This window comes from Daphnia magna, linkage group LG10 (assembly GCF_020631705.1).
Source record: "Daphnia magna isolate NIES linkage group LG10, ASM2063170v1.1, whole genome shotgun sequence".
Lineage (NCBI taxonomy): Eukaryota > Metazoa > Arthropoda > Branchiopoda > Diplostraca > Daphniidae > Daphnia > Daphnia magna.
This window is the reverse complement of record NC_059191.1, coordinates 9,425,788-9,448,116: the sequence shown is the minus strand read 5'-3', so window position 1 is coordinate 9,448,116 and position 22,329 is coordinate 9,425,788. Positions and strand designations below refer to the sequence as shown.

At 40.4% G+C, this 22,329-nt stretch overlaps 5 protein-coding genes across 14 annotated transcripts; 2 read left to right on the top strand and 3 right to left on the bottom strand.

Annotated features, from left to right (window-relative positions):
- Positions 1 to 139: 139 nt before the first annotated feature.
- LOC116931967 lies at positions 140 to 11,572 on the top strand. 10 transcript variants are annotated; one of them, XM_045179441.1, is made up of 17 exons: positions 140 to 296; positions 362 to 482; positions 1,777 to 1,922; positions 1,997 to 2,086; positions 2,151 to 2,490; positions 2,556 to 2,815; positions 2,949 to 3,040; positions 3,644 to 3,845; positions 4,639 to 4,833; positions 4,964 to 5,057; positions 5,137 to 5,257; positions 9,780 to 10,174; positions 10,230 to 10,353; positions 10,437 to 11,018; positions 11,089 to 11,178; positions 11,239 to 11,358; positions 11,440 to 11,572. In XM_045179441.1, the coding sequence occupies exons 9-16, from the start codon at positions 4,761 to 4,763 to the stop codon at positions 11,341 to 11,343; spliced, it is 1,584 nt and encodes a 527-aa protein (XP_045035376.1). In that variant the 5' UTR covers positions 140 to 296; positions 362 to 482; positions 1,777 to 1,922; positions 1,997 to 2,086; positions 2,151 to 2,490; positions 2,556 to 2,815; positions 2,949 to 3,040; positions 3,644 to 3,845; positions 4,639 to 4,760; the 3' UTR covers positions 11,344 to 11,358; positions 11,440 to 11,572. The 10 variants fall into 10 exon arrangements, with proteins under 10 accessions (XP_045035376.1, XP_045035378.1, XP_045035380.1 ...); XM_045179443.1 differs by having other exon boundaries at positions 1,750 to 1,922; XM_045179445.1 differs by lacking the exons at positions 1,777 to 1,922; positions 1,997 to 2,086 and adding an exon at positions 3,377 to 3,581.
- A 203-nt stretch (positions 11,573 to 11,775) lies between these two features.
- On the top strand, positions 11,776 to 21,640 carry LOC116931959 (probable chitinase 10). Its single transcript, XM_032939645.2, has 8 exons — positions 11,776 to 11,912; positions 18,289 to 18,540; positions 18,661 to 18,767; positions 18,831 to 19,289; positions 19,359 to 20,000; positions 20,063 to 20,524; positions 20,595 to 21,125; positions 21,190 to 21,640. The coding sequence occupies exons 3-8, from the start codon at positions 18,662 to 18,664 to the stop codon at positions 21,552 to 21,554; spliced, it is 2,565 nt and encodes an 854-aa protein (XP_032795536.2). The 5' UTR covers positions 11,776 to 11,912; positions 18,289 to 18,540; position 18,661; the 3' UTR covers positions 21,555 to 21,640.
- LOC123476782 (calcium-dependent protein kinase 1-like) lies at positions 12,919 to 14,205 on the bottom strand. Its single transcript, XM_045179455.1, has 2 exons — positions 13,490 to 14,205; positions 12,919 to 13,409 (listed from the first exon to the last, which is right to left on the bottom strand). The coding sequence occupies exons 1-2, from the start codon at positions 14,203 to 14,205 to the stop codon at positions 13,100 to 13,102; spliced, it is 1,026 nt and encodes a 341-aa protein (XP_045035390.1). The 3' UTR covers positions 12,919 to 13,099.
- LOC123476781 (serine/threonine-protein kinase/endoribonuclease ire-1-like) lies at positions 14,986 to 16,406 on the bottom strand. Its single transcript, XM_045179454.1, has 3 exons — positions 16,286 to 16,406; positions 15,523 to 16,223; positions 14,986 to 15,454 (listed from the first exon to the last, which is right to left on the bottom strand). Exons 1-3 carry the CDS (start codon positions 16,355 to 16,357, stop codon positions 15,148 to 15,150), a joined length of 1,080 nt encoding a protein of 359 aa, XP_045035389.1. The 5' UTR covers positions 16,358 to 16,406; the 3' UTR covers positions 14,986 to 15,147.
- LOC123477144 (serine/threonine-protein kinase/endoribonuclease IRE2-like) lies at positions 16,465 to 17,249 on the bottom strand. Its single transcript, XM_045180570.1, has 2 exons — positions 17,041 to 17,249; positions 16,465 to 16,966 (listed from the first exon to the last, which is right to left on the bottom strand). The coding sequence occupies exons 1-2, from the start codon at positions 17,247 to 17,249 to the stop codon at positions 16,465 to 16,467; spliced, it is 711 nt and encodes a 236-aa protein (XP_045036505.1).
- Positions 21,641 to 22,329: the final 689 nt, after the last annotated feature.

The following is a 22,329-nucleotide window of genomic DNA, read 5'->3' as shown; positions in this document are numbered from 1 at the left end:
GAAAAAGCCAGAAGAGATGTTTTATATCATTAATAAATTCAGAGAATGATAATACTGATGTAAAACCGTCGAGTAATTTTATTTAAAATTTGGATTAGTCAAAATTTAGAGCATTTGGCAATGACTTTCTCAAGAGATTTGCACCAAAGACAAACAAGTGACAAACGTTGCACAAACGAAATTAGTAACATCTGATGGATGTGGTCTCACTCATACGTGTTACCATTTCGGCCAAAAATGGCGTCCTGTAAATCTAGTGGCAGCTGGATAGACACCGTTAGCACTTGCACATACTGGTATTCTTGCCAAAATCTTTTTATTTTCTTTGTTTTTTATTGTATTCTTTTTCTTTTTCCCACAGCCCAAAACGTGGATGACGTGCTCACTGGACGATATAGGCTGATATGCTGAATCACAGACATGTGGTCTGTGGCCGAACGAAGAAAATGGACGGCTCGTTACTGCATCTCGAGACAATGCCGGTAAGTTGAGTTGCTCTCGATCTCGTGTCCCTAAATGTGGCCGTAATTTCAGTTTTGCCAAAAGTAATGAACCAGAATGACCTTAGTTTCTGGGTGAGAGAATCGTTTTGCAATTTTCTCGAAACTTCCGGCACGTTTTTTCTCCCAGAATTTGTACGTTTTTTAGTAGACAATTTGCAGAGGATAATGTTTCGTGGTTGTTTACTAATTATGATGTACAACAAGTCATTAGCTCGTTAGACGTGGGTAGTACCTAAGGTTTGACGACAGATGTGACGTAGTGGGTCGTTGCAATTTCAAGGTTTTCTGGTGCAGTCTTCTCGGTTAGGATTCACGTGTGACCATGAAACGTTTAACGACATCTATGCAACAGATGTTAAAAGGGTTTAAAACATCGACCAGTCCCGTTTCGTTTGTTGCTGGCTCACGAAAGAAAATTTTTCATCTGTTTCGTATTCCTTCAACCGTGGCCGGATGTGCATCATTTTGTTTTACTGCGTTTTTCTTTTATGGACCAACACAAAAATTCGGCTCGAGTGATTTGCTGTCCTGAAACTGGAAACTCACTTTTGTGTTCATTTTAATCTAGCAACCGTTGAATGTTGATGGACCGCGGAGGGAGGACAGTTTTTATTGACTAGCAATAGATTTTGAATGGCTCATTTTCTTGTCGAAGCTGAGGGAAAGAAATTTTTAAAAGATGATTCAACACCGAAAACTTTTCCTAACAGGGCCGTCTTGCCCGTCTACGTAATTGTTGTCACGCTCCGCTAGTTGGTTCCACCTCCTCTCTGTGCACAAAAGAAAAGATGTAAAAATGGTCCTCGTAGGTGTTATCCTCTCATTTTCAATAGAAACGAGAAAGGAAGATGGATAACCTGATAGTCAACTTTCTCCAAGCGAAATCATTTTCGATTCAACACGACGATCACGTCTTGAATATCGTGTCCCGATCGCATCGTTAAACCGGTTTGCCTCTACTGAATTCCATTTTCTGAAAATATTTACCCGATTTCTGTAGACGATAGGTTTTGAAACGTAGAATACAAGAAGATTTTTATCATTCCGATGCGCTCTCGTTCAATTACAGTAATCGTCCAGTCTAAAATTGTTCCCGCCGTTTCGCAATCAAAAGAGAACCACGGGATACAGCAGGAAGCGGAATACGTTGTCCGTTTGTTGGGTATAGAATTTTATGGAATGTTGATTCAACGATAAAGAAAGAACCGTTTACGATGCCCAACCTTTACCCATATATTTCTAAAAGGCCATTTTTTGTGTTACCCACGAGAAGAAATGCAGCTGTTGGATAGCCGGTTATGGTGGGCTGTTTGTTGACCGCATTCTTCGGTGTGAGAGTGAACCGTGACACGAAATCTTTATTGTCGATTTCCGAATAGAAAACTCTCCCTGATGCAATAAAAGAAGAAGAATCATCTGGTAAGAAAACCTTATTTCCCTGTGGTGGTGCTGGTGCTGGTGGTGGAACAAAAATAACTGTAAATGCCGGCCAGGGGGATGTGCACGTGACTCTCGGCATGTCCGCGATGGCTGGGCATTTATTTTTTCTCCAACTTTTCCCCTCTACTCACAACAGCAGAGGGGTATAAATAAAATTCTCATAATAGTGAAAAGCTTGTTTTAAATAATAATTTTCTTATTGTTTAGGGGAATTTTGTATATTTTAGTGGGTTCCAATGCCTGGGAATACGAGGAGAAAGGCAATCGCCGTATGCAACACAAACATCACGGGATAATCGAAAAGGAAAGGAGAGATCGTGATTGAAAATTCGTGATAAACAAAAGAAGATTCCGTAGATGCCAAAGGCTCATCCGTTTTCGTTGGGCGGCCAAGGAAAAACAAACCTGTTCCTGTCGAGTCTCGTTGACACACACATCGATTAATGGAAATGGAGCAGACGACGGGAGTGCAGCAATTCATTGATCACCCAACGAAGCAACATGATCAGATGCGCGCACTGATGGATCGGGAGAGAGTTTCCTACAGGTAAAACATGTTGTTTCTGGGGTACAAGTGGCATAAGTAGCGTCTACCCATGTGCATTCTTCCAGGACGGCCGAAAATGTTGTTCCAGTCCGAATGGAAGGGACTTTCTCGTCGTAAACAGCCAAGGACGCGCCCCTCAAAAAAAGTCGTCACGGCAGCTCGTGGATAAATATTGTAACGACAATGTTCCAACTTTAGGGAATGGCAACTTTCTCCTTTTATTCTTCTGCTACAAAGGAAAGATTTTGGCAAAGGCGTGAAAATGCATTTCAACTGGAAATGAGGGCACGTTTTTATTGAGCCGAGATATGAATTTCGTTGCGAGGTAATTTTATTACATTTGGTAATCAAAACGAGATATGACTGACCCATTTGCAAATTGTGCTCTCGTTTGGTAATAACGAAAATTAAGCGTTTAATTACGGACCTTTGATTGATTTGAATTAAAATTGAAATAGGCGGATGCCGCGTAGCAAGTTTTGAAAACGACTACCGTCGGCGGATGGGCGTGGAATGTTTCGTTACAGACGTCCAGTACATGTCACTCGAGGTAAAACAAAAATTGCCTTTAATTATCTCAACATCATTTCGCTTTCACGCCCTTTTCACCTTCTTTGGTGGCTGTAAAAATCAAAATCCGGTATGCGAGTGTATGAGAAGAACAGCAGGAAATTGCTTTTTATTATCCCGAACGGTTTAATTTGTTTTTTTTTGCGCTAGCAGATTGTTAACCTTCTGCTAAAAATTAAGCGAAAGAACAGGAAACATAACGTTCTCTTCTTTTTACAATCCAAAAAACAGTAAAAATCCCGCAGTAGCGGTTTTATCAGCATTCCATTGTGTCAAACGAGACAAATAGAAGAATCAGGTTTCATGTCTCTATTAGGTAGAAATCAACTGATGTTCAACGATCCGGTTAGACAAAGTAAAGCGATGACAGAAACGTGATGTCAGTTGACAATGCGAACAAGCCTAGACCGGTTTAGCTGCCGGTCTAAAACAGCTGTTGATCGCGACGAACAATGGCAACATTTCGTGCGAGGTCTACCGCAAAAGAAAAAAATTGAGCCAATCAGATTTTGTGATTTGACGTAATTGTAGACACGAATCTGATAGCCTCGATCCAATAATTTACATATTTTCTATTCGACAGGTGTACCCGCAGACTGATTTATTTTTCTGACCCGGAAAGTGGGAGTCGCCGACCTGATTGGAGCCCTCTACCGTCAAAGGTGTGTGACACCTGACTAGCGGAATCTAATTTTTCGTTTTTGGAATTGTCAGACGTCGAGAGCTGAAAGAAGCTCCAGATCTACAATGTAAGAGTCTTACATTCGAATCCACATTGTAAATAGGTATGGATAATATTAATAATTAAGTTTTAACGCGTACACAACCCACTCATCTGCCCCTTTTTGGAGACTATTGTTCATTTTCCAAACAGTTTGCCACGCAAACATCCTTCAAGTTTCCTTTTCTGAACTGTTGAATATTCAATGGCCCGCAAGTTTTGTGCTGGGCGTGAATATTCTTCAAACCGTTTGTGCTCAGCACGAGGTTGTCTTCGTGTTGCGGCTAGGAGACGTGACTAGCGTTCCAGATGACCTACATTTCTCTCGATCTCGTGATCAAAGAAGAAAAGCTCTTAATTCAGTTTTTTTCGTACTTATTTCGTCGTTCGCTTGTCGTCCTCCTTTTTGAATAGCGTGTAATGTAAAAAGTCTCGATGGATGTCGAGTACAATCAGAGTAGGAAAGTAGAAGGAAATGGGCGACTCTTGCCCCGTAAGAGAACAAGAAAAGAAAAGCTATTTTGACTAGGAGGTTACGTAAGCCATTTTCGTATTAATTTGTCTTGGACGTTTTGTAATTCAATGAAACTTTTAGATGGATGCGTATAGTTTTTTCTGGTGGGGTGGTCCGATGGACAGATAAAGTAGGTGAATTAGCATATCAAGTGTAGTGCATGGAAACGGTTGGGACGTAAATTTACGATTGTTTAAGTCTGAAAGTTTGTGGCGAGAAATGAGAACTGATCCGCACGGTCCGCCTATCCATACCAGTCAAACTCGTCGCTCTGGGCCAGCAATAAATACAACATGAATTTGGCCCTTTACCAAACAATTCTTTTTTTTTTTTTCTGTGTTAGGTTGAAAGGAGCGAACCTGGAAAATCAGAGCAAAAATGTTGGCCTCGTAGCTGCGGAATACCAACTGCCACTCTACATGTCGTAGAGTTCGTGTGATTATACGTTGCGACTTGGTCGTGATTATGCGCTGGAAGCCCAACGGCTCGTCCTATGGACGGAGCGAATTCCTTGTGACCGCAGGCCATTGTCTTACACGTAATTTATTTTGCCGACACTGAAATCAAACGATGATTGGAAATTTGCGATTGACCCGTTTGGGTTTACAGTCGACGAGAAATGGCCAAGAAATTTATTTTAATAATCGGAATTTGATGTTGGTCTTCAGGACTCGGAATGGAGAAGACGCGTGCCGATGCTGAAAACATTAAACTCGTCGAAGCAACTGAAGCCACAGCTATCGAAACGAGCCCTGCACAAAACTACGGTTAAACTGAATTTTATGCAAATTGGTTGGATCGTTATTTTTCTTACGGATTTTTTTTTGTTTATTTGAAAAAGATTGTTTAGCGGGTCACACCCCATACCAAGACGGACACCCTGGTTAATATCAGCTGCCATTGAATTTGCCATGACCTTTCCGGTTTCTACTTTTCTGCAGCAGCATTGGACAGAGGATTGGGTGAGTCTTGTTTTCTTTTGCATAATCGATTAGTTTAGCGAAAGTTTCCAAGTCTAATCCCTTCAAAAGCATAAGTCTTGATACCATATGCCCTGCCAAGAGTCTAATGAAGTCGACGTGAAAATGTTTTTCGCACGGTTTCATGCACTTTCTCCCGATTTTCACCCCTTGATCGTCGTTCTCTTTGCATTTTTTTGTGATGAAACCGCAAGAGTTTTTTTGTGTATTAACCTCCACCTCAACGAAAAGGGGTTTTTAATTTATTCATTAGCACGTTTTCTTGCGTTTAACCAGTGATAAAAATCGAGGTTTGTTTTAATGAACTTGTCTAGCCTCTTTTTCGTTGCGTGATTGTCAGTTGATGGTTGACAGGAACTCACGAAACTGAGACGAATTTAGATGTAAAAACGTAAAAGGCACTTGCATGTTGACAGCTCGTTCGCGTCAAAAGTAGGCCGATTGTTGAACACTTTCTTTTAGTATTTTAAAAACTATTTGAATCGTACGGTAGGGGGAATTTTTGCCCCCCTCAAAGTTCAGCACATTTACCGTTCGCCCCTGCAGCTCATTTCAAAATGTTTGCAAGACGCTTTTGGACAAAAAGAAAAGCCTTGGGACTATTTATCCTCGCTGAATTTTGATGGGCCATTCTGTACTGGTGAATCACGATGACGTAGTCATTAAAAATTTAGAAAAAGCGATGCGATGTTTTTCAAGAAATCGCTCTGAATGCGTCGGGGATGCGGAAGGCTCTTTTCCGTGTGTCTGTGGGCAAAAACTGCGTTTTATCTCAATGAATGTTCCAATAGATTACCGCAAGCAGCAAAACATTTTGAATTTGGGATTGGTGACACGCGCACACAATCAAGTTGTGTGCGGAGGATGAATAATGGCCGAAAATTGTAGGAGGTGGGTCGGCGGACATTTTGTGAAACTAAACGGTTGATTTATGGACGGTAGGCAAGGCTGTTATCGCTTAGAGTGTCCCGCGTGAGCGAGCGCGTAATAATAGCGCCAGTTTCTTTTCAACTGGAAATAGCCTCGCGATGACCTAGTCCTCTTGTGCGTGACCTACTGTCCATCATAAAACTGGAGAAATCATCCGGGTTTGATGTATGGCTATCGCAAATGGATCATAGTTGAGATAATTCATACCTTGATAAGTGTGAGCTTTCTCTATTTCGCCAGTCGTAAACCGCGTTAATTCAACAATTTGATTTGTTCCCTTCATGTCGATGTGGCCATAAATGGCAGTCAACACATCTTGTAAATGCACATGTTTTTGTTGGCATGATCAAGTGGGTTTCTTTATATAAAAAAAAAGTAGAAACAATTGAAATTTTCAAGTGAAAAGTGATGGACTTTCTCTGCCATTGACGGGAGAAACGCTACAGGAAGAAGCTTTTGTGTTTTTTGTGGCGAAAAATTGCGCGAAACGCTCGTTCGTAGTAGGTAAAAGTCGACACATAATTTGGCCCACAATTTGCTATTGTCCTACACCTATTTTTCCTGTTATTGGCCTAGTTTTTATATTTCGTTTGCTGTTAGTGAAACCCTTTTAGAGAACTTAAATTGAAATCTTTGCTATTTGTGGGTGGAGTGCGATGATCCGTGACTCTTGGTTTTTATAGCCTCTCTTCGATAAATGCCACAATATTCGACAAACGCAAGTTATTATACTGTTGAAAGTGGGTGAAAATGACGATAGAAATGTGGTTGTTTACGTTGCATTCGGTTTATTTTTTTGAGAAATCCCCGATTATGTGCTGGAACAAACTTGGAGCGATTCGCCGTGAAACTGCGCTGGAAAGGGATCGTGTACTACGCGTGACTAATGTACTCCCATAAAATCCAGGTTTATTTATTGGAAATGCTTTAAACTGCACAGTACGTCAGAGTTGTAATTATGATTGTAGAAGAGATTTCCGTCCAGGGTTTGACGAGTAAATTCGGATTTTATTTCTGGACGAATAAGAAAAAACGTTTTCATCGCGGTTGTTAACGCGATTTCGTACATACAAGAAAGCAGAAACATTGTAGATAATAATTGAAAGGGTCTGCTTTTGTTGTGGCATCTCGCAACGTTTCCGAATTGTTTTGTGCGTGAGGCAACCTGATCCATTCGCCACTTTCCAATGTATCGAGAACGCATTCAGATACACGAAATTTAAACAATGTTACAACAAAGAAGCCGCTCTTATTGTTATGTTGATGCATTTGTTTTGTGCATTCTGCTCTAGAGAAATCTCACCTTTCTCTTTAGCCTTCAGATTCAAAAGAGACAAATTCACTCGGTTTTTGGATCATCCAAATGGATTAGGAGCTTCCCCCCTAATTTCAGGTCACAGAGCGACAGGGCCGTGTTGAAATCAGGTGAAATCTATCCGCAGTGCACTCGCTGGAACATTGCCAGTTGGAACAAAAATGCTGCAGGGCAACATTCTTTTTTTCAACCGAGTCTTTAATCTTACTTGTTTTTTGAAACTTTGATTGCAACCTACTGTTTGTAGCCAATGATGGATGGACTATGCGTTGGGTTAAAACATGTTGTTTTCATTTCCTTTTGACCTACTGTCATGCAGGCGGTTCACACGACGGCCAATTCGTCATCGTGATGGCTACACCACTGAATTAGAATTTGGATTTAGAAAAAATGGCCATCAACAACACCTTAGATGTGTGTGTTTTTTGTCCCGGTCAAGACACGGGCAAAAGAGTGTCGTGTATAAAATCGGACATTTGCATAGCCCATTTTTCACTGCGTTTTGAGTTGTAAAGAATTCATCTTCTTCTATAGTTGCTGGATTGAGATTAATGGGTTTGATTTTTTAATTTTTTTTAGAAACAACAAATACGAAGAAACATGAATACTCGCGATATACGGAGAAAGTTTCGCGTATTTTGGTAACAGACATCTGCCTTATTTACTCGTTTCTTAAGACAACCTTTCTCCTTTTTGGCATCAGAAAAAAAGGAAAAGGTTTAATTGAACATCTCGCTTTTACCAATTTTGGCTTATGAATGAATATTGCAAATCACTCGTTGGTGTAACGAGGGATTTGCATCTTGATAATCGTTTCTCTATTCTACGATGTCGGGACGGTAGAATCGCTTGTTTGATATTCGTGTCACGATGGGAAGGGCTTCGAACACAAGGAATCGCTCCATCACTTCAAGGACAGACGGGATATGGAAAATGGGCGTTTCGACGAAAACCTTTCCCTCTTTGCCGGGCTGTTTCTTGAACTGGGTGATCACGTCCTTTTCCCACATTCTAAATCTTCTTTTGACCATTTTCTCAATTGCGTTCTCGGTTGCGTTTCCCGCGTCAGGGTTTCGCACGAAGCAAATTTGAATGCGTAACGTTTAGGTATACGAGATTGACTTGAAACAGCTGATGCCCGTTAAACTGTTTTTTTGCGGTAACGTGCAATTAGAGTGAATGGGAACGTTTGGCTTCAAGTGATTTTACGTCTTGTTCAGGCCAGTTAGCGATCGCTTAATGTCAGTGTAACAAGCCGACCGTGAGGATTATTTTTAACGATTTGCATAACCAGTTGATATGCGTGTGAAGACCGCGTTTGCGTGCAAGGCAAACGATGTTGTCTACCAAGTTGCACCACATGTGATAAATTGTGGCTTAGTTTGTTGGAGATTTCTGAAATGTCGTAAAAGCACTTGACTTTGACGCCAACATTTCTCGTTCTATTTAATCGCCTGTCCTTATCGACCCATTAAATGCAACGTGCTAATTGCTTTGCGTAACACGAAATCACAGCCGTTGCTTCCCTTCTTTTGTTTGCGATTGAAAACCAGTCCCCCCTTTCTTGCTTAAGTCGGAATTCGTTTACACTTATCATTAGCCACTAACTTTAATCGACAATAGTTTAATTATGTAGGTTGAAGCAGGGCAAAAAGCATCAGAGATATCTTTCAAAAGGTTATTCTTAAGTTTTTTTTATTTTTTATTTGAGTTATCAAAAAGTTGGCGCCAGGTTTTCTTATCAGAAAAACAGACATGTGTCATTGGCTTTGCCACGCACATTTTTTTAAGCTCTGATCATACTTGTGTAGTCGTTTTTGCACAGCTTTCAATTCTGTTGTCACAAGATCAGAATTTAGCTAATACATAAAATATATGCGAAATATAAAGTTGATGATAATTTTCCATCGAATTAGAAATCTCATCGATATGTTGATTTGTTCAAAAATTGATAACTCTTGGTTTTCACGTATTTTAATAATAATTAATATTTGAATTTTAAATTTGGAGTTCTTAAAATTTCATTTCAGATATTTAGACGACGCCGGCATGCCATATTCTATAATAGCTCACCAGCTCTTGATTGATTGGATGGCGAGCAAGTGCGGAACTCTTGCGGTATAAATTAAGTTTTTATTACGTCACCGTACAAAGAAATGGCACATCAATTGTCATTGAGTGAAACATTGCTGTTACTCGGCAACAATCGATTGCAAGTAACCTTACGAGCATTTATAAATGAAATTCTTTGTTGATTAGCATTCACAGGAGTTGGAAAAAGACGGCGAATCGGCAGCGGAAACTCCACTGATCAAGATGTCGAAAGTGGCCTGGCCATGTGCAGACACGAGTAACGAAAGCAACGATTTGGAAACGATATTGGGTCCAATTTTCACGCTTCTCCGTTGCTTCGGCATTAATTTCCACGAACCGTCGACAAAGTGCCGTTTTCTTTACGAGACGGCTAAAATCGGATGGGCGATGCTGACTCTCGGCACGTGTGGATTTCGTTTGATGATCTACTTCCCTTACATCTTTACCAGTTCGTTTGTCGACGTGGGATCTGGCAAGACTGTCACGCACCACTGGATCGAATTCCTTAATTATTGGATCTACGTTTTAGCCGTTTACATCGGCACTGTTTGCATGGCCAGGTCAGCTTCGATTTCGAATTAACGTTACGTTGTATTCTAATTGAAATTAATGCAGATGGCCAGCCGCTAAATTGTGGGCAACTATGGAACAAGTGCTGTTGCAAATCCCGTTCGCTCGGGAGGACGTTGCTCGTTGCCGTGCAACTTCTATCCTATGCATCTGTGGATGTCTCGTAGCAGTGAGTTTTCATACTATTTTAATTCCTTTTTTAAGACCTTATTGATTACAATTTCTCTTTTTCATTTAAAAATAAAACTACAGTTGCTACTGAATTTGATATTTTTGCTGACTGTCGAAATGTCACTGGAATTTTCCTGGAAGAGGATAGCAATGACGTTTCTCTCTGTCGTTTATTTTTACTCGTTTGGATCGTCTGTCCTTTTCATCTGCTCTGGCCGAATTATTTGGACCGCTTTTGAAACAGTTGCTCGCCAATTGGAGTTGAATTGCTGCCCGCCATCAACTCACGCAGACGTCGTTTGGACATATCAACGGCAATTCGGTGTTGCATGCCGGGCAGCAGAGAAGCTGTGCAACACTTTCGGCTTTGTGCTTTTCGCCACTGTTTCGTACACTTTCATCGGCTTCGTCAACGCGTCCTACAACTTGCTGAAATCATACCAATATTCGCCGTTAACAGCAAATGATGGAGAAGATCATTTTTACATCATTCCCAGGATGATTCGATTGGCGTACGTAATAGTTGAGCATCTCTTCCGCTTGTGGCTGATGTGTCACACGGCGGATCTCATCCGCGCCAAAGCCCTTTCTCTCGTCCCCGTCCTGCAGAGCATCCGCAATGACCTCTACTCGCGCCAAGGTTGCAACGATGAAAGCCACGAGGTAAAAGTTTAATCGATCAAATTCCCTTAATAAATAATCATAACTCCAAAATGCATTTCATCAATCATAGGTCCATACTTTCCTGCTGGAAGTGTCTGAAACGTCACCCACTTTCGGAGTGTTGGGAATGTTTACGCTCACCAAGCACATCATCATTTCCGTAAGACATTTTCTAATTTGATTACGAGTTGAGTAATAACGTTTTCTTACTTTTCATTAGCTAATTGGTTCCACTCTAACTTACCTGGTGGTCTTGTGCCAATTCAGCACAGCAGCAGACGTCAATACGTCTGCACCCACCAATAATTCCAACCACTCGTCGTGAAAATGTCAATTACAGGTGATTGCCCAAGTTTTTCTTTGTTAGATGGTTAGAGAACGTAACCCAAACTATTTTGTCCATTTGCTTTGATATATTTAGGGATCGAGGCGATAGATGAAGAATCAAGGACGTCCTGACCCGTTTTCGGGATTCGTTCGTCTGCGACACTTGAAAATGATTACAGACTGGGAATATTCAACAACTTTCAAGTTGAATACAAATTGACGTGTCATCAGTTTGTATTTTTATGGGTCAAAACGAATGTTGAAAACATTACTTTGTCTGTAATGGCGACAACATTCTGAGGTCTTGATTATTAAGCATCGATATCTTGAAGGCTTACAAGTAATATAAGAAATCGGGTTATTATGTTTAATCATACAAAAGTGTAATGCGTTGTTTTTACCTCAGCAGAAGGAAGCCCAAGGTTAAGATGCCTCTTTTCGGCCCCCTTAGATTTGAATGTTACATCCTGAAAATCAAGTGATTGTCAGCAGTAGCAAGATCAGGTTTTGATCCTTTGAAATCCGAATCAAAGGACAACCATTTACTCTACTCAGCCGGATGTTAAGGTCAGTTTGCCTCCTTTTTAAACTCGGTCCATCTGGTTGCGTAACAGATAGACGGTGATGGGAAATGTATGCGCAGAGCAATTCGCTTCCTAATTGGTGTTGGGCAAAGCACGACTTAACTAGTGCGCACATCAAAGGTGTTTCGTTGCCGACACCAGCAGTAGTTCAGCTAAAGATTCCTCTAAAGAATTTCGCAGCCGAATGTATGGAAAGGTGACGTTGTGCGTTGTCTTCGCCGTTTGGAAACGGATATTTTGGTGCAAGGTGATTGGTTTCCCATCCGTTTCTGTTTTAGTTCCAGTAGAATTATTCTTTTCATTCCATCGAGTGTAAAACATCTAGGTTGCGCGTGCGATCATATGGTTTGTTGTCGGTACGTATGATTCACCACCATACATTGCGTCACGTCGGTTTCGGACTGTAACAAGAATTAAGACTTAAGTCAGCTAAAATCAGTCTAGATTTGTAAACACATAAAATGTGGGTTGCGTTTGCGTCGATTTAGGATTGAGTTGCGTCGATCAAGTTTGAGTTTAAACTGAATAAGTAAACTCAAACTAACCGTAGTAACTAATAGTAAATATATTCCACATACATGCGCATTACATCTATCGCTGATTTTATGCGTTTACGCCGATATCGAGTCTAATTATGTCTTGGATATCTTCAGTTATATCTAATTAAGAGTCTTCACCGGAACATTGTTGAACCAATTCTTATCCTCGTCGTTTAAAGTATCGTTTCCACTAAGCTGAATAGAATAAATTGACGCGTGAATAGTTGATAAATCGACTTGAATAAAATCGGCAAAACCTTTTCTTTGATGGATTTTAGTTGTTTGACGACAACCGATGATGAAATCCTATTTTCAGGTTCGTCTTCCAACATTTTTGTTAGTAGGTCATTTTCGTAAAGGTCGCGTAATTTGCTGTTAATTTCTAAAGTAAAGAAGTGAATTCTTCGTTAGAAAAAAATAATATGATTGTAGAAAATCAGGAATTACTTGGCATGTTGATCGGATCTTTTCCAATGATGTTTTTTTCAATTTCATACGGACTAGAACCGTAAAGGTTTTCGCCGTACAAAAACAGCCATCCGAAGACGAGAGCTAATGCAAAGACATCGCTCCTAACGTCTCCTCGACGCTCTTCACCTTGCCTCCATGGTTTTAGTAATTCGGGAGCGAATCATGTTTCAGTCCCTTTAATTGTACTTCTTATGGTGTATGTTCCCCGTTTGTTGACTGTTGTGGACAGGCCGAAATCCGCCCATTTGATTGTTATACCATCGACGTTGTCATGTCCTTTCGAAATTAGGATGTTTTGTGGTTTAACATCTCGATGAGTAAATCCTTGTGAATGGATGTGTTCCAGTCCTAAAGCTAATTGAAGAAAAACGTCGACACGACGTGGCATAGCTCCGTTGTATCTTTTGGGGTTATCTGACTTCAGAAACAGTTTATCTAAAGAGGCTTCACACAATTCCAATGCGTAGTATCTGTAACACAGTTAGGAAACAAAAAATAAGTCATTTGTAGGTGTCGTTTTGATTTTTGTAGTAAGACACAGTAGTCTCACCGGAAGTCCTTGTCACTTGCGCAAAGGAGAAGTTTGACGATGTTGAGATGATCCAATTGTAGCATTAGAGCTTCTTCCTTGCTGTTGACGTGTTGAAATACAACTCTTTTTACTGCCACTTGACGGTTTCCAAGTTTTCCTTTAAATACGGAGCCATAGCCACCTCCCCCCAAAAAAGCATTACGATCGAATTCAATTTCCATTTTCTTCTTTAATTTATCTTCCATTAAATAGTCGAAAATTGTCCGTCCGCTTTTGTCCTTTTCGGTCGTGTCGATTCCTTCATCGATCAAGATTTGAATTGCGTTTCTTAAGTTTGAACTTTTATAGTTTTGGATCAAATAATGTCCAGCATTTGAACCCTCGTTGTCCTTTGCATTCACGTCGATTTTGTTTTCGATGAGAAGTTTAATTGCGTCGGTTAAATTTGGGCTTGAATTGTATCGACATAAATAGTGGAGTGCATTTGATCCATCGTTGCTCTTTTCTTTCGCGTCAATTCTGGATCCGATCAAAAATTCCATTGCGGTGATCAAGTTTGAGCTGGAATTGTATCGACATAGATAATGGAGCGCGTTTGATCCATCGTTGACCTTTACGTTCACATCAATTCCGCACTGGATTAAGTTACGAATTGCGTCGACTAAATTTGCGCATGAACTGTTTTCACACAAATGATGAAGCGCATTGCATCCATCGTTGCCCTTTGCATTCATGTTAATTCCGTAGCGACTCAAATCTTGAATTTTGTTTGCCAGTTCCACTTGAGAGTCACTAGCACATAGTTGACGTAATTCTTCCTCTTTTCGAGCTATTAGCTTTTCTGCCCGATTAAAATATATTTATGATATGGCTGTATTTTATGTGTGTATTAAAAGATTTACTGCAATCAAACTAATTCAATACTAATTGTTATAAGTTAGCAAGCATTAATATTAAAACACCTTGATGAAAGCTATAGAAAATCAGGGGAAATCAGGCTTCTATTCTTTAGCATTATACTAGCTTGGAGTAAGCTATCAAGTAGCAGGTTGAATAACTCAACCACACATAAAGGTATGTTGAAGCTGAATTGCGCAAGCTGTGTAAATTTATCAAAATCGTAACTTAAAACAAGCTGGATTTGAACAGCTTGAACAAAATAAGCTTGTCGTAAGCTCAACAGCGTAACCTCAAACAGTTTGCTGTTTTTTTTTGTAAGGGAAGCTAAATAGAACATAATGAAAAATGTTTAGATAATTGATCGAGTTGCATCAAATTGCTTTCACCTTTTCTCTGATGGATTGTAGTTGTTCGACGACTCCTTTCGAAGTAATTCTTTTTTGTGGATCGTCTTCCAGCATTTTCCGTAATAGGTTATCCTCATAAACTTCGCGTAATTTACCGTCGATTTCTATAAAGAAGAAATTTAAACTTTGTTAACAGGAAACTATATTATGGTAGCAAGTTGTTAAATTACTCTGCAGATTAACCGGATTTTTCCCAATTATGTTTACGTGAATTTCTGTTTCGCTGGAACCGTAAAGATGTTCTCCCTTCAAGAAAAGATAACCGAAAACGAGTCCCAGGACAAACACATCGCTCTGGACGGTGCCCCAAAACTCTTCCTGTTCCGACTTTTCTCCGTTGATGAGCTTTTTCAGCACTTCGGGTGCGTACTACGTTCTGTTTCCTCTCACTCCAGACCACGAGTGTAATCCGTTTTCATTGACGGATTTCGCCAGTCCAAAATCAGACCATTTGATTATTATCTCTTGATATTTGTCAGGACTTTCCTTGATGAGGATGTTACGCGGTTTAATGTCTCGATGAATTAATTTCTTTGAATGGATGTATGCCAGGCCTACAGCCAATTGATGGAAAACCTCGATATTTCGTGGCATAGGTCCTTTGTATCTTTTGGGGTTATCTGACTTCAGAAACAGTTTATCTAAAGAGGCGTCACACAATTCCAATGCATAGTTTCTGTAACACGATTAGAAATACTGGTTAGTTGATACTTTTGATTTTTTTAAAGGACTTTGTAGTCTCACCTGAAGTCGTTGTCACTTTCAACGTGAAGAAGTTTGACGATGTTTGGATGTTCTAACTTCAGCATTGCGTCTTCTTCTCTTTTGTCGACTTTTAATAGTTCAACTCTTTTTACTGCGACTTCACGACCTCCAAACTTTCCTTTTAACACCGTACCAAAGTTACCTTGCCCCAGTGGAACATCGCGGTCGACCAAAATTTTCATTTCCTTCTTATCTTTATTATATAAATAATAGTTCACATTCCACCCATCTTTATCCTTTGCCTGCGCGTCCACTCCCATTCGAGTCAAAATTTCAATTGCGTCGAGTAAATTTGAGGTTGGATTGTATCGACTCAAATAATGGAGCGCATTTGATCCATCGTTGGTCGTAGCTTTCGCGTCGATTCCGAAATGAATCAAGATTTCAATAGCTTTAATTAAGTTGTGGCTTAAATGGTATCGACACAAATAGTGAATTGCGTTCAGCCCATCGTTGTCCTTTGCATTCACGTCGATTTTGTTTTCGATGAGAAGTTCAATTGCGTCAGTTAATTTTGGGCTGGAATAGTTTCGACACAAAAGATGGAGCGCATTCCTCCCATCGTCGTCCTTTGCGTTCAGGTTAATTCCGAACTGAATGAAGTTTTGAGTTTTGTCCGATAGATCCAATCGTGAATCACGCCCACACAATTCAAGCAATTCTTTTTCTTTTCCAACAATCTAAAGTGCATGAATTGAAATTCGTAAAGATGATTGCTCGATTTGCATGAAATTGATTTAACCTTATTGATGGTCTTTAGTTGATTAACGACTTGTGTCGATGTCATCCTTTTGTCAGGATCGTGTTCCAACATTTTTTCAGTAGGTCATTCTCGTAACAGTCGCGTAATTTGCCATCGATTTCTAAAATTGAGTCAAGATCTATTCATTCACAAAAAAAAAAAATGGATTCTTGTCTATATCAGGAATTACTTTGCATGTTGACGGGATTTCCTTTAATTATATTGTCATGAATTTCCTTTCCATTCTCCATGGAACCGTAGAGATGTTCCCCATTCAAGAAGAGACTTCCGAAAACGAGTCCCTGTGCAAAGATGTCGCCCTTGGCGGTACCATGGTTCTTGGTGCCGCTTAGTTTCAGCAACTCGGGGGCTAGCCATGCGTTTTTCCCTCTTGCTTCACTTTTTATTGCTGTTCCTTGTACATCGACGTTTCTGTTCAGTCCAAAGTCTGCCCATTTGATTGTTATCTCATCTGGGCCAGCAGAACCCACCGAAATAAGGACGTTCCTTGGTCTAATGTCTCCATGAACTAAATCCTTTGAATGGATATGTTCGAGACCTGAAGCTAATTGTTGGATAACTTCGATGTGATGTGGCATCGGTCCGTTGTATTTTTTCTCGTCATCCGTCTTCAAGAATAGATGATCTAACGAGGCAACACACAATTCCAATGCATAGTACCTGCAGCACGAGAACGAAAAGAAAAATTGTATTGAAATCATTTCACTGTTTTAAACAAGTAAAATTAATCTAACCTGAAATTCTCGTCACTTTCACAATGAAATAGTTTGACGATGTTTGCATGATCCAATTTTAGCATTGCTTCTTCTTCGTTTAAATCCTGGTCTTCTAGCGGTACTCTCTTTACTGCGACTTCTCGGCCATCGTATTTACCTTTTAATATAAAGCCAAATCCACCTATTCCTAGTACAACCTTGTCAGTGGCGATCGAAATTTGTCGCATTTTTCGAATTGGGATTTCTTCCATATTTTTTTTCAACGCACAAAGAAACAGAACATTTGACGTGTCGCAATGTACAGTTTTCGAATGGCGCAGTTGCGATGGCGTCCTTTCAGTCCTTAACAAGCGACCATCGCCTTGAATTGATAACGTTTAATCGTGAGCGACCAGAGCGATAACATTAACGGATATGATCTATTGGCCAGGTTAATCAGCAGATATATAAGCACAACCATTCCTGGCCGATAGAAAATGATTTCGATCTTTTTTATTTTTCTTGTCGATTTTTTTATGTGAAACATAATTTTCGTATTTGTTTATAAATATGCATTATCGCCGTAGATGTAGGCCCTGCATGCTACCAACCCCCTTAATCGGTTGACTCTCCCATTTCTAAAACGAATATTTTTGCTATGTAACTGTTAATGAGTGCCAATTTTAGGGGTACAGGTGATTGGGAATAATCGAGTTTTAAATCAAATTATTATCCGGCCTCTCGGGGAACTATAATTCACTAATGGCCTAGTACTTGGTGCCCACCAATGAATACGTAGAAATTTGTCTTTATAGCGATATGTTACAACAAGACTAGTGTACACTTCGATTGAACGTATTGACGACTCGTATGTATTCATATTATTAGCTAATGCCCTGTAACGCCACATAACGTCGCTGCATATCTGTATCAACACCATTTTTCTTTTCTGTGAATGCGCCTAGTAAATTGCTCGAATTTCGCGATGCTTGACATTCATTTAGCAGTAGCCTTTCATCCATTCTAGACGATGGCTGTCCTTGGCTACTTGCGGTAACAGTGTGGCTCGACCGTGTTCTTGGTCCAAAAAATACGTGCGCACAAACACCGAATATGCCACTACTTTAAGGTGGAATTCAAATCGACTTGCCGTCTGCTTTGTTTTTCTCATTTCTTGCACAACGCAATAGTTTAATTAAAGGTGAACTATGAGCGTCTTTGTTCATCTGATAACAAAAACGGCTAATGGCGCCAAAGACGTTACGTCATTAAAGGCTGGTTTTACAGGTGTCAGATCCGTTTGCAGCTGAATGACCAAGCTATTTGGTAGCAATTATCACCGTTTTACACGAGAGGGAATTACAAAAGGCCCCGCGTTATCACCGTTGCTGGTCAGCCCTTATCTGTTGCGGCTACTTACAATTTTTCGACAGCCTCAGTACCCGACCCATTGTTGCCACGAACGAAGGCCAGAAATAAAGACTTACTTGTTATAGTTGCGATTCCCAATCATCAGCTCCAGACATCGGCAAACATTACGTAAGTTTTTCCATTACAAAAGTTGATTGTTGAATAAGATGAATAAGAATTCTCAAACTTTCGGTTCATTTCTGTCGAATTTCACTGGATAATTTATTAATTAAGTTAACATTGCAACAGGATGAAGAGTTTTTTGGCGTTGGCTTTATTCTGCTGCTGCGCATTTCCGTTTGTGATCGGAACACGGTTTGTTTGCTACTTTCCGAATTGGACGTTTTATCGACCAGGTAAGAATTGAATTAATCGGATGTTACACGTGTTTCGTTAAATTAAAATTGTCTTGTTTACAGATGCAGGCAATTTTAAAGTGTCAAATATCGACCCATTTTTGTGCACCGATTTGGTCTATTCTTTTGCTGTGCTCGATGGCAGCACCTACGAGATCAAAATCTTTGATTCGTGGGTCGACATTGACAATAAAGGCTATGCCGATTTTGTGGCACTGAAATCACGCAATCCGCAGTTAAAGACAACGATCGCCATTGGAGGATGGACCGACTCTCACGACGGCACCACCAAATATTCAGATTTGGTGGCTAGTCCGACCAATCGAGCGATTTTCGTCCAATCCGTCGTGAAATTTCTCCAAAATTATCAATTCGATGGCCTCGATCTCGACTGGGAGTATCCTAGTGGTGAATCAGACAAGGCTGGATTCGCAGACTTAATGAGAGAACTTCGAAACGCTTTTGGGACGAAATATTTGCTAACGGTCGCCGTAGCAGCAAATTCGACCATCATCGATAAAGGTAAAATTAGACAATCAATTTAGTATTTCTTAAGTCTAAAAGAACGATTTTCTATTGATTTAAAAATAGGTTATGATGTACCAGCAATGGCACAGACGGCTGACTACATCAATTTAATGGCGTACGACATGCATGGCGCGTGGGAGCCGCAAACAGATCACCACGCTCCGCTATACAAACGAGACTGGGAGACTGTCGACAATAACATTGATTATATTGTCAAATATTGGATTGATAAAGGCCTTTCTGCAGACATGATCAACATGGGGATTCCACTTTACGGCAAGAGCTGGACACTTGGTACAAGTGTCGAACCAGATTTCCAGGCACTAAGTGCTGGCGAAGGGGCGGCCGGTCCGTTCACGGGTCTTGCTGGAACTTTAGGATACAACGAAATTTGTAAATACGTCAAAACAGACGGATGGCAATCTGTTGATGATCCCGATCAACTCAACGGTCCCTACGCCGTCTCGGCAAGCAATCCCAAAACCTGGGTTAGTTACGACGACACGAAAATGGCAGGTGTCAAGAGCCAATACGTCCTTGATAATCAATTGGGAGGGGCTATGGTCTGGGATATTAGCACAGACGACTTCCACGACAGGTGTGGAGACGGAGCCAATCCTCTCATGACTACAATTTCCCAAACTGTCATTTCCAACGGTTCCCGTTTTATTTGCTATTTTCCTAATTGGGGCTATTATCGTACAGGTATCGTATTTGTGTCAAATGTCAGGACGTTGTTCGTCAATGTTTTAAGTGTTTCTTTTCAGGTGATGGCAAATACGTTGTGGACAACATTAACGCCAGTCTTTGCACCGATTTGGTGTATGCCTTTGCAGTCCTGGATGAAAAAACTTACAAGATTGTAGAATACGATCCTGATGTCGATTTAGGAACGCAACAATTTTATGCGAAATTTGTCGATCTCAAGAAGCAAAATCCAAGCCTGAAGACTACAATTGCCATTGGAGGTTGGACCGATTCTCACGATGGGAGCGACAAGTATTCCAAAATGGTGGCCAGTTCTACCAATCGAGCCACTTTTGTGACGTCAGTTATGGAATTCCTTACAAAGTACAAATTTGATGGGTTGGACATCGATTGGGAATATCCAAGCGGCCCTTCAGACAAAGAAGGACTTGCCGAATTGATGAAGGAACTTCGGGCCGAGTTTGGATCCCGATATTTGCTAACCGTCGCTGTGGCTGCCAATCAAATCGTTATTGATCAAGGTTGGCACAAATTTAGCAAATGATTTCATCCTTTTGTCGGTAAATTTGATTATTCATGTTTCGTAAACAGGGTATAATGTGCCAGTCATGGCTGAGACAGCTGATTACATCAATGTCATGGCGTACGATATGCACGGACCATGGGAACTTTTAACCGACCATCACGCCCCATTGTACCAAAGAGACTGGGACACTGATCTAACCAATAATGTGCACTCTGTCATTAATTATTGGATAGCTGAAGGTCTGCCGGCGTCCAAAATCATGATGGGTATACCTCTTTATGGCAAAAGCTGGACGCTCAACTACACCTACACCGAGGATGCAACACTTCCAGCACCGGGTTTCGGACCAGGGGCCCCTGGACCTTTGACCAAAGACTCTTCTGGCTATTTAGGCTACTACGAAATTTGTAATTCTGTCAAAAATGAAGGCTGGGAGGTAGTTGTTGACCAGGAATTCAAAATCGGCCCGTACGCGTCATCGCCCAACGTACCCAAGACTTGGGTCGGTTACGATGATCCGGCTATGGCTAATGTCAAGAGTCGCTACGTACTAGACAATGGACTGGGTGGAGCCATGGTTTGGGATATCAGCACAGGTTTCAGAGATCAGCCATGGTTTTTTTATATAATTTTTGTTTTTAACGTACAATTACATTTTAGATGATTTCAGAAACACTTGTGGCGAAGGAGTCAATCCTATTATGACAAACATTTCGCGTACGGTTGGAGTGGGAGTATCGTCTACGACGACCTTCAAGCCCAGTGTGACATCGACGACGACTGCCACATCCACTAGCGTGTTGACATCGACGAGTAGCAGTGGCGAGACATCTACTGCAGCAGCGCCTAAATCGACCACGAAACTTTCGACTTGGCCGAGAACAACAACAGCATGGACAACACGGATGACGATTTTCAACACACCGTTCAGTCCTAGCAGTGGGGATCAAATAACTAGCCATGGAAACCCATTTATGTTGTTGATTTTTTTCGTTCTATTAATGCGTATGTTAAATAGATTGTAGTAAACGTAAGCATTAAAATATTACTTATCATATTATATATTCAAATTGCTTGATTCGACTCGTAATACAATTTTAAGTATAACTAATTCATTTTGCAAAAAAAATCTTCTTTTGGGTTGGTTCTATTTCACTTTACAAAAACGTACGTTGGGAATCAGAGCGTAAAAACACCAATGAGTTGGAAAATTTTATTTAATATCCAATGCCGGTGTAACGGAATGTAAGGACATAAAGCAAGGTGTTAAAAAAGGAAGTGTTAAACTAATGATAGCAATATCCTACACCCAATAACCTTGTTTTCAAGGATTAAGCCAAGGTTGCACTTGACAATGTTTGCCCTTAAAGCCGTCGAGTTTTTTGTGGGATTTGGTTTTAAAAAAAAGAAGTTTCAAATAGCCCTTTACACAACATTCTTCAAAATCACTATCTATCCAAATCGGATGTAGCAATTCTGGCAAAGTGAACACAATCCAGATATTCCACGACAACGTAATCCTTTTAACACGATATAATAGGAATTCCTATTATACGATATATAGGAATTCCTATTATATCGTGCTTTTAACATAAACGGTAGTGTTTTGATAGCAAGCTTCGGGCTGAGCGCCAAAATAGTTCTTTTGAAGCCAATCGAAGGGCGTCTAGTTTTATGACGTCGATGACGTCAGAAAACAACCATTTCAAAAACTAGAAATTAAACATTATGAAAAATAATATTATCATTTATTTTTAATTATTTTTACTTGAATTTCATTGGAAATATTCGTAGCCAAAG